Raw genomic sequence first — 10760 nt, 5'->3', positions numbered from 1 at the left:
ACATCGGATGTTTGCATACTAATTAGGAGTATTAAATATAGTCTAATGATAAAATTAATTGCATAAATGAGGGCTAATTTGCAAGACGAATCTATTCAGCTTAATTAGTCCATGGTTAGCTCATGTGATGCTACAGTAAACATGTGCTAATTATGGATTAATTAGGCTTAATAGATTCATCTCGCGAATTAGCCCTCATTTATGCAATTAGTTTTATCATTAGTCTATATTTAATACTTCTAATTACTGACCAAACATCCGATGTAACACGACCGTATACTCCCTAGTATCCAAATACCCCTCGAATATTTGAACCAGCTATAATATCCTTCCGCGTTTCCGCCGTCTGCAAGACTTTCTTGGAGACAGTTCCATCTTCCATGGCTCCGTTTGTTAGCAGCAAATAGTTTCCTAACACTCTGACAGTAACAGAGTACAAGCTAAACGGCACCAATTCTTCCGTTCATCGTTCTAACCTCTCATCTCACCAGTAAGCAAGCATAACTGTTGCCGCGCATACATCGAGCGGCATCATCTAACACCCTGCTGCCTGCTGGCCTGCTCAGTCACGCTCTACGTAGCAATCTAAACACGTCGAGGAGAGAGGAAACCGAAAAAAAACAAAAAGGAAGAGAGCCAGGAACTGAGCCGTACTTACCCTGTCCTCCGGGTGGAAGCAGGGGTGTATGATGTTGTTCATGTCGAGGTAGAGGTTGTCGTACTCGAGGCCGTTGGGGTTGGGCCTGGAGGCGTCGACGGGCACCCTGACGCCCTCGATCCGCACGGCCTCCTCCTCCGCCACGTCCACCACCACCATCGGGTACTTCTCCGCCAGCCACCGGTAGAATGCCGGGACGCCCATCTCCGCCGCGGGGGGCACGGGAGGCGGCGCGGAGGCAGAGAACAGGGGAGGTGGGAGGCCACTGTCAGACGAGCAGTTTCTTATGAAGAACGTCGAAAGTTGGGCTGACATCATCGGCGAGAGGACTCGGCGTTGACGTAGCACTTTGGAGGACTTCGACAGAAAACTTAAGAAAAATGCAGTAAACCGTAAAACGCTGCTGAATTGTACTGTAAACCGTGGTTATTCAGCTGATTGCTGCAAACTTTGTTTTTCTTATTCACTAGCGCGTGTGGCGAAATAAAACGAGGGGACACGAAAAAAAAAACAAATCAAATATCATCATCATACACATAGGCCAGGGAGACCGAAATGAGGTCCGGCCGAACATTTCGCCTAGCCCAACTCGAAAACCCAGGCCCGTCATCAGGTCTGGCCTAATATTTCGCCCAGCCTAACTCTAGAACCCAGGCCCATGGCCCATTTGGTATCCTGGGTTCTATTTCGCTCAAATTCACCCACCACACAAGTACACAACCCACAAAAATTCCCGAAATCCCGCGCCACAACCGCACAAGCTGCGGCAACCCGCCGGCCACAACGGCGGCGCCAGCGCCACGCCGCCAACCCCCGCATGCCGCCGCCGCCGCCGCCTCTGCCCCCTGCGTTCCACCGTGTGCTCTCCCTCCTCCCGCGCGTCGCCTCCCCGCGCCAGCTCCTTCAGGCGCACGCCTTCCTCCTCCCCCGCGGCGGCCACCGCCACCCGCGACTCCTCTCCGCGCTCCTCCTCGCCTCCCTCCGCCTCGCTTCCCGCCACCGCTCCCACCCTGCCGCCCTTCTGCGCCACGTGCACCCCTCCGTCTCCCTCGGGGCCGCCGCACGCCTCCCGCCGCCGCTCCTCCGCGGGAGCCTCCTCGGGCCGCAGCTCCACTCCCTACTCCTCCGCGCCGGCCTCGCGGCCTCCGACGCGCACGTCTCCGCCAGCCTGGTCCAGGTGTACTGCGCCTGCGGACGCATCTCCGCCGCGCGCAGGGTGTTCGACGAGATGCGAGGTAGGGACGTGGTGGCCTGGAATGTTATGATCGCGGGGTACGTGAAGTCCGGGGACCTGGTCCGCGCGCGCGAGCTGTTTGATGTAACGCCAAAGAGGAATGTGGTGTCGTGGACAATTATGATTGGGGCGTACGCACAGATGAAGCAGCCAGAGGAAGCGGTAGAGGTGTTCCGGAGGATGCAGGTGGAAGAGGGGATCGAGCCTGATGGGGTGGCTTTGCTGTCAGTTTTGTCGGCATGTGGGGATTTGGGCGCGGTTGATCTAGGGGAGTGGGTGCACATGTTTGTGGTGAGGCGGGGATTATTCCAGAAGATACCACTGATGAATGCGATCATTGACATGTACATGAAATGCGGGTGTATCGAGAAGGCAGTGGATGTGTTTGAGGGTATGCAAGAGAAGAGCGTCGTGACTTGGACAACACTGATTGCTGGATTCGCATTGCATGGTCTTGGTTTGCAAGCTGTTGAAATGTTTCACAGGATGGTGAGGGAGAATGTGGCGCCAAATGATGTCACTTTTCTTGCTGTCCTCTCAGCGTGTAGCCATGTTGGACTGACTGATTTGGGCCGCTGGTATTTCAATGTCATGGTGTCCCAGTATGGGATGAAGCCATGTGTTGAGCATTATGGGTGCATGGTTGATATACTTGGTCGTGCTGGTTGTTTAAAGGAGGCTCAGGATTTGGTTCAGGAGATGCCTTTCAAGGCAAATGCAGCAATATGGGGAGCTCTTCTTGCTGCTGCTAGGACCCATGGTGACGCTGGCCTTGGAGAACAAGCTTTATTGCATTTAATTGACCTTGAGCCTCACAACAGTGGGAACTATATTCTCCTGTCGAATATTTATGCAGAACAGGAGAGGTGGGATGATGTTAGGAAACTTCGAAAGGCAATGAAAGAAAGGGGGCTAAGGAATGTGCCAGGGGCAAGTTCTATTGAAATCGATGGTATGGTTCATGAGTTCACTGCTAGAGATGGATCTCATCCTTGCTTACATAGGATATGTAAAGTATTATGTGAGATCAACGCCAATATGAAATCAGTTGGTTTTGTCGCTGTGCTCCCTGAACTACTGCATGCTATTGAAGAAGGCTAAGATCCCTAAGAGCATTATTGATGTTGCAGCCTGAATTTGCACTTCATGGCATGGTTCAAGAGTCACTCCTAGAGTCTCATTGTCATGTAAAGAAGATATCTGATGCTTTATATGACATCAACGCCACAACGAATTGGTCAATGATGGTAACTTGAATTTCACTGATTATGTCCACATATTGGTCACACTTTTTTCCGTTGAGGAAGGATCGATAATTTATTTACACTCAGCCTGTGGTAAACATTTGCGTCATGGGAATTTGCTGAGGCTCAAGAAAGGATTGGACTTAGAGTAGGTGGTAGTTGCATAAACAAGGTCAAAGCTCAAAACCTTTGATCCATGGACCTTTGGTAGTTTGGTTGCAGGTACAGGAGCCATCTATACGGGCTTGTGACTTGATATAAATTGATAATCGTCTCCCCAGGCTTCTCCTTTTGCACATATATAGAACAAATAGGCCATTATCTTTTCAGCTTTAGCTCAAAGTTCTCTAGCATTGTAGCGTAAGCTGCTGTCTTAATTCTTAAAGATGGCATAATAACAGTCATATATGTGGCATGTGCAGATGCCATGCGGCTGAAATAACATTGGAGATGTAAATAACTCTTCCTCTGAGTTAGTATATTGCAATAACTTTTTTGATAGGGTTGTAAATAACTCTTCCTCCGAGTTAATATTGCAATAGTTTTTTTAATACTGTAACAATAATTGTATGACGGTGACACGTCAAAATTATCATATAATCGTCTGTTCTTTCTTGTCCTTTCTTCCATTTTATTTTCCAGTTGACCTAAGAGTATCCATCTGTAATCAAAGCAACTATTTAGGACAAATTGGCTGTGTACATTTCATTGTGGCATTTGGCATAGTGAGAACATAGTTTGTCGGAAGTAGTTACTCTTAAAATTGAATACTACCTCTTAGAACCCCCTTAAAGTGATGAAATTCTAGTTAACTTAGAGCGTCAAGCTCTGGAAGAAGTCTTGCTCTAATCCAAGGCTCATAATGCCCAGCCCTAGAAGAGCACCGACCCATGCTGTTCGAAGAGCTCGAAAGAACTTTGTCGACTTATCTGTAGAGAAGAACAAAATCAGTGAACACTGCTTTTATGATGAACTCAATCAGTAGATATAGAGCTTCTAGATCAGGTGTAACGCAATATGCCCATTGGTATAAGTGTAAGTGTGCAAGAGTGAACACAAAATGAGCATATCGTGGTATTTAATTCTAGACATTGGGGTTTATGTAGTTAGAGTTATATGACAATATCATTAGAGAGCAGAGGTTTACATATTTGACCTAAGTGCGCGCGCCCACACGCGTAGTGGGATGAGGATCATAGACACAGCTTTAAGCAATGTTCTTATCTAACAATCAGGCACTTCTGTTTGTGTGAGAGTCTCTTGATTATCAAACATATCTTTGATGCTTCAGTTTGGGTGTAATGAAGTTTACATTCACTGCTTATTCCCTTTTCACTCTAGAAAGTAGAGACTCTATACCCTAGCTTCTTCAGTGTTTGCTGGAACAATAAAAGATGAAGTATAATAACTAATAATCTCTCAGATATAATTAGGAGCACTTCTAAATGGAAAAAGAAAAAACTAAAAACACAAATATACGTCTTTTCTGTGTGTTGATATGCCTTCAGATATGAAATGAATGATGCCGAGTAACATAGGGACAGAAGCTCTAGATTACACACATGATTCGGTTCAATTTTCAGATTTCGGCAAGTTACTTGACCAAGAAGTGAATATGCTGAGATAGCTTTCAGATATGAAATGAAGCATCGCTTGATTGATATTTTGGTTTTTTCACCTTTTCTGCAAATTTTATTTGCTTCAATATGTCCGTATTTTACAATGTTTCCCTTTGGTTAGGGACAAGCATCCCTTACCATAACAGCTTCCTTGCAAATACTTTCCCCGACATTGATTTCAGTTTTATCAGGACTAGCTTCAACAAAATCCAGATTACACTAGATGTATAACGCCCTTTTATTTTGAAGTATATTTCCTTGGAAGCACATTCTCTAATGTTGGACAGAGCTTTACCTATATAGTGTTCTTCATCCTGGAGCCTGATTTCAGGTTGTATGATTGCATCGGTTTTCGATTCCTTCTCTGGCTTTTTCTCGAGTGATTCCTTGTCTAGCTGCTCTGGCATGCACTTGTCCAACTTTTCCTGTAGCGTTCTTCTGGAATTCCCATTATATGCAAGCCTTTCACTTTTATGTTCCTTCATTTTTTCATTGTTGCAAAGTTCTTTTGAGGGAGGAGTGCATAATTCCGCTGATGGGAATTGATTAATAGCCTTTGCTTGCTTGATACCTTCTACATTTTGCATAGAGGATTGCAGTTTCAGGTTACTGTCTTCATCTTGTGCCTGCTTACCACCTTTAATACATTCCTGAATTGGCGATGCAGTACTAGAATTGTAAGTTCCATATTCAGTTATTTCAGGAATATCTAGAACGTTTTCACTTTGACATATGCTGGTGTTTTCGATGATTTGTTGATGAATCCAACTGTCAATGTCTATAATGCCCATTTCCTCAGTTTTATTCTGCATTTTCCCTGATTCTGCAAGCAAAATCAGTTGACCCTGCAACAATTCCTCATCTTCTGAGAAAATCACCTGTTTGGTCTCATACTCTGATGTATCCTGCTGGCTGCATTCTGTCCCATCTTGTACGCTTGGCATCCAATTCATGTCACTTGTCATGGAGATACTGCATTCAGAGCTGCATTCTGACTGCCAAGTGGTACGATTTACTGGCAGCCTTACAGACTCAGCATAAACTGAGGAAGGCCTTCTCTTTGGTGGAATTGGTGGTTTTGTCCTGTTACTGACAGGAATGTGTTTAGTCAAGCCTATCCTCTGCTGGCTAGAAGCTGTTGGCTTCATAAAACTAGGTAACCTAGAAGAAACTTCTCTTCGATTCTTTGAATTCTTTGTATTCTTTGACATGTCAGTTTTCAGGTCTCCACTCAATGGTTGTGAAACGACAAAATTTGTGCTAACAGATGGCTGGGGTCCTTTCAAATGCTCCATCGTCTCCTCGAGCTTCTTAATCTTTCTAGTAATATCTTCACATTCTTGCTCTAAATCACTGATCTCCCGTTCTAACTCTGTTAATAAATGTTCCTTTCTTGCTTTTTCATCCTGTTTAAGATCAAAACATTAGATTTTGCATTAATGATTGTGCGAATCCACATGAATAAAATTTGGATTACTTATTTACATGGACATATAGACTGTTATGATAGTTTTTCTGGGAAATTGAATTTTTTTATGGGAAATCAAACAGACTCTCATCCTGTTATTCCAATTTGTTCTTTGGAAATCAAAGCATGCCACCAGCCCACCATTGGGCGATTAACTAAGCTAAATGCTTAATTCATAGCAATGGAAAAAAATTAACCTACTAATTCATTTTCATGCATATATATTGATGCTAATGGATATGGCAAAAGCTTACCGGTGGCTCTTCATTTTCCAAGCGAATGCTTCTAACTCTTGTTGCGAAACCCAAGGTACAAATTGTTTCACACAAGTCATTCTCATTTGGGCGGATATGGACAAGCATCAACATTTTGGAATCACATCCTGTCAATGTGAAAAAAAAAATCAATGTGGGCTAAATATCTGGGTTGTAAAATAAGGTAGGAACAATTGTTCTGCATTATCTAGAATGGTGGTGACATGCTACTTACCTAGAGAATCTCTAAGAACTTGTGTAAGCTTGCTATTCCTGGAAAATTTGAGAAGGTGAATTGTTATTGTGCCCCAAATTTATGGAAGAAAATTGTTATCTGTTGTGCCAACTGCCTAATACTACTATGTCATGGATTTTATTTACCTATAAGGGACATGAGCTTTTTTGGTTTGAAGTGCATCAATCACATCCCCTAAGGCTGACAGTGACAAATTTATGGCTTTGCCTTCCTTGAGCCGTTTCCCAGTTGCTTTTGTCTTTACAAGTCTTTCACTTCCACCAAGATCAATCATCCACAATTTGTTTCTTGCTTTTTTTCTCTCCGGCGCGTCGAAGGAGGTCAATGAAAGACGAATCAAACTGTTTCCATAAAGAAGAGTATAAGGCTTCATTGCAGGAACTCTTTCCATAGCATTTCCTTTAATAAAATCAACCGCTTTCTTATCCAAGCATAGTAAGGTTTCAGTAAGCATGCATTTTTTTCATTCAGAGACTCTTTCAATAAGGTGCAACCCTGGCTGGTGTCTTTTCAGTTGTTCTAGAACTAGTGCACATTTTTCTTCAGCAAAATGAAAATTACCAGTGAGATCTGCTTGATGTAGAATTAGCCATAGTGTATGCTGTTGATCTAAGGCGGGTCCCCACTTCATATAGTCTTTTTACTTCTTGGAAACTATTCACAGTAACTGCCACCAGGTTTTCAATCTCAATGCCGCCGTCAGGATCTGTTTTGATGGAAAGGCTGTATACAGAGACTCAGTAAAGAATTGTTTACTTCAAAAAAAAAACAAAGAAAAGAGAAGACAAAGAGGTGATCGGTGTGCACAGATGTAAGTCACTTAACCTGCGGTAACAAAATTTGTACAAGTAACGCTTATGGCAATTCATGCCAAGTGGATGACTGCAGATTTCTCTTCCGATCTAGATCCTTTTATGGTGTACATGTTGAACTTTATTCTTTGCATATTTACAGGTTGCCTATACATTAATGCCACATTTTTATGACTGCGTTCATTTGTTGGTTGTGCTGCACTGCTAGGCAGCCTGAGGGACAGGTGCACTACAGTAGCACTGATAATTTTCCAGAACTATCAAGTGAACCAAATGGTGTTGCAATTTTTCCAGCCGCTCAATACTTGACTTGCAACAAGGTAGCCCTTCCAACATATGTTAGAAAGAGTTATAAATTACCTCGGCACTTTCTTAAAACCATGTGTCTTGCTTCCAGGAACTAGCAGGTCTCGTAGGTTTCCCATGTAAATCTCGAGCATACTGAAAGTGAACAGAAACCTTCTGTGGCTTTCTGAAGCTCGATCAAATAGTGCTTGAATCCCACGTGGTATTACACCTAGATCTGTAGCTGTAGGCTTGCCTTCCTAATTCATGTGGTAATGAATACAAGCACAAAAAAAGTTCAGTTAGTTTCGCGGTTGCTTGTAGTTAGGGTTTTTCATTTGTTCTTTTGCATATGAAGCAGGTAAGGACTTTAATGAAGTAAATCTTACCATGGTATAAGTTTTTCCACTGCCTGTCTGACCATAGGCGAATATACAAACATTATAGCCATCTAAAGCAGATTTTATCACTGGTTCAATTTCAGCAAATACATCACCTACAAAACGGATTGTTGTAAGTTGATTTGCATTGAAATCTTTCACTTAACACTACACTCCTATAAAAGGAAAAAGTGATTTAGTACCTTGTGTTGAGCATTGGTTGAAAACCTTGTCAAACTTGTATTGCTTTATCTTGGTTTCAGCAACTTTTAGGAATACATTACTCTCATCCAGGGTGAATAGAGTTTTGGATTGGTAACTCTCTTCATGGTGAAAAGGTCTTACACGACAGAACACCCTTATATTTCCTGGAGAATGAATACATGGCAATTAATAGGTAACCAACTGCCATTACTTTTCGTGACATTTAACAACCCAAGCACGATCTTGTTCATGTGAGTGGTAAATTAGAACAAATTTCTACCTTTCAGATCCAAATAGTTATTTAGTGACTGTCTCCTCTGCACTGTTATCTGCTTTAGTTGAGCATTCAGTGAAACCAGTTCATCTGTCATATGACCAAAAACAGAGAAAATTATGTAGAAATGTTAAGAACTTTTGCAGAAAGAACCAGAACCGCATACTGCAGTGTTATCTGCTTTCTTCATCTGTTATATGTCCAGAAAAGGAAAGAATATTCGCAAATGTTTAGAGCTTTTCAGGGAAAGAATCAAACTGCGTACCTTGAACCTTTACAACTTTAGTGTCTGATTCTGCATCATCAGGACCGATATTTTGAGTCATCTGAACCATTACTTTCGCCTTTGCATCGGTCGGTGACAACTCCTTGATGATGTGAGACACCGATTCAATCCAACTGGGTGTGAGGTACTTGTTGAACCCCATGAGGGATGACAGTGTATCAGGCAGACTCTGCATCGTTTTCCCTGATTGCCCATCCATGTTTGGTATTATGCAAGCCGGCGCCATGAACCAGTATTTTCCCTCTATCCTTCTGGTCCTATCTCCTTATTTGCTGGTGATTCCGCCTGCCATTTTGGAATGAATGAAGTCATAAGATTAGAGAGAGAAAGCAGAGAACAAATTTTTATTAGAGCCAGGCGTAAACTGAATTGGACTGTTTCAGCAGGTCAAATCTTACTATGTTTTTTGCTACGATTTTCCAATCAATTTTCTAACCACGTTTTTGCTTCAGTCAGACTCAGACTGCGGAAATAGCGGAAATCAAAACAACATATTCTATAGAAGACAAGGAGGTATTCGTACCTGCACCTCCATGCTCCGTCAAATGTCTGCAGAGCACAAGATGAAGAGAAGTGTGGGATGTGGGAGTTGCCTCTGGAGAGCTCGTAGCCCAATACATTGCTTAAGATCAGCTTGCTTGGGGTTCCGAGGTCCCTATCACCTATCAAGAAAAGGTCAGTTCTACTTCAAGGCCTCCAACTACCTGCATTTCTAAGGCTAGATAATGCGGAAACGATCTTGAAGCAAGAAAAAGGAAGGATCCATCGGTTCTCCTTGCAAAGGAGTTCGAGTGCGAAATAAGGCTTGGAGCTTTGGAAGAGAAGAAAGCTCGCAATATCTCGACTAGCTCTTTTCACCTTCAAGACACAGGATTCCGTGCCTCACATCCATCACCATGTCCCCATCAAAGAAGACAGTGCCCAACCGACACAAGCAGTGAGGAGCTGAGAGCAAATGGACATCAGTGTATCCGAGTACGCTATTACCTGTTGGTTTCAGCATTTGGAGCCTCGACCCTCCACAGTAGAGTCGTCCACCATGGCTGCTACCCTCACGACTTCTTCAGCTTCAGGAGTAGCTAGAGGACTTGGAAGAACTGGTGATGGAGCTTGCTGTTTCGGCTATGTTAAAGATACAGAGCGAAGGAAGCTGACGAAAGACAGCATGTGCACTATACATGGGATTCTGTGGTCAAGGCAGCTCAAATTCAGTCAGTGCCACAACAGGTTAGTCGCTTCTCTCTGTTTGTGTGCCAGAGAGAGAGAGATGACGATGACGATGAGAGAGATAAGAGGGGTGGTGGTGATTAAGTATAACTGAGCCCACGAGAGATTGTAATTCCGCGCCATATGGCGACAATGTTTAATGGGTGGATGTATGTTTGGCAAGTGAAATCATTCCCGTTCTGCTGTCATCGGAAAGCTCACCAACCATGTGCCATGCTGAACTTTTCAGAGAAGCAACAGGTGGGGTTGTGCGTGAAGATGTTGGATTCTGATTCAGCTTGTGGCCATCGCTCGGTACAAAATGCCGTGCTATTTTTCAATGCTGTCGTGGTACTGTGGTAGCAGCAGCACTGTGCCCGTCATTTTCTGTGATCGTATTGGCCAGCAGATGAGGTCAGCAGGAACTACTGACTACTGTGAGTCTGTGTGGGGTATTGATTGGTCCCTTCAAAAGATGCCCCCAGAGGTCCAGCTACTACAGACGACCGTAGCATTGACCAGGTACGTCCATGATACATGCTGCATGTAAAATTCCATGGCATTGCTTATCCATTTTGAA

General features: G+C 43.6%; 2 protein-coding genes across 3 annotated transcripts; one reads left to right on the top strand and one right to left on the bottom strand.

Annotated features, from left to right (window-relative positions):
- Positions 1-1397: 1397 nt before the first annotated feature.
- Positions 1398-3167, top strand: LOC117857833 (pentatricopeptide repeat-containing protein At5g56310). Its single transcript, XM_034740708.2, has one exon. It carries the CDS (start codon positions 1476-1478, stop codon positions 2991-2993), a length of 1518 nt encoding a protein of 505 aa, XP_034596599.1. The 5' UTR covers positions 1398-1475; the 3' UTR covers positions 2994-3167.
- A 413-nt stretch (positions 3168-3580) lies between these two features.
- On the bottom strand, positions 3581-10218 carry LOC117857832 (kinesin-like protein KIN-14B). 2 transcript variants are annotated; one of them, XM_034740707.2, is made up of 14 exons: positions 9962-10218; positions 9498-9636; positions 8954-9259; positions 8695-8778; positions 8414-8578; positions 8220-8326; positions 7906-8090; positions 7295-7456; positions 6859-7074; positions 6713-6750; positions 6478-6605; positions 5051-6161; positions 3911-4065; positions 3581-3797 (listed from the first exon to the last, which is right to left on the bottom strand). In XM_034740707.2, exons 3-13 carry the CDS (start codon positions 9198-9200, stop codon positions 3950-3952), a joined length of 2559 nt encoding a protein of 852 aa, XP_034596598.1. In that variant the 5' UTR covers positions 9201-9259; positions 9498-9636; positions 9962-10218; the 3' UTR covers positions 3581-3797; positions 3911-3949. The 2 variants fall into 2 exon arrangements, with proteins under 2 accessions (XP_034596598.1, XP_034596595.1); XM_034740704.2 differs by having other exon boundaries at positions 3581-4065.
- Between the last annotated feature and the right edge of the window lie 542 nt (positions 10219-10760).

The sequence above is a fragment of the Setaria viridis genome, chromosome 5 (genome assembly GCF_005286985.2).
Source record: "Setaria viridis chromosome 5, Setaria_viridis_v4.0, whole genome shotgun sequence".
Lineage (NCBI taxonomy): Eukaryota > Viridiplantae > Streptophyta > Magnoliopsida > Poales > Poaceae > Setaria > Setaria viridis.
This window is presented reverse-complemented; position numbering and strand designations above follow the sequence as displayed.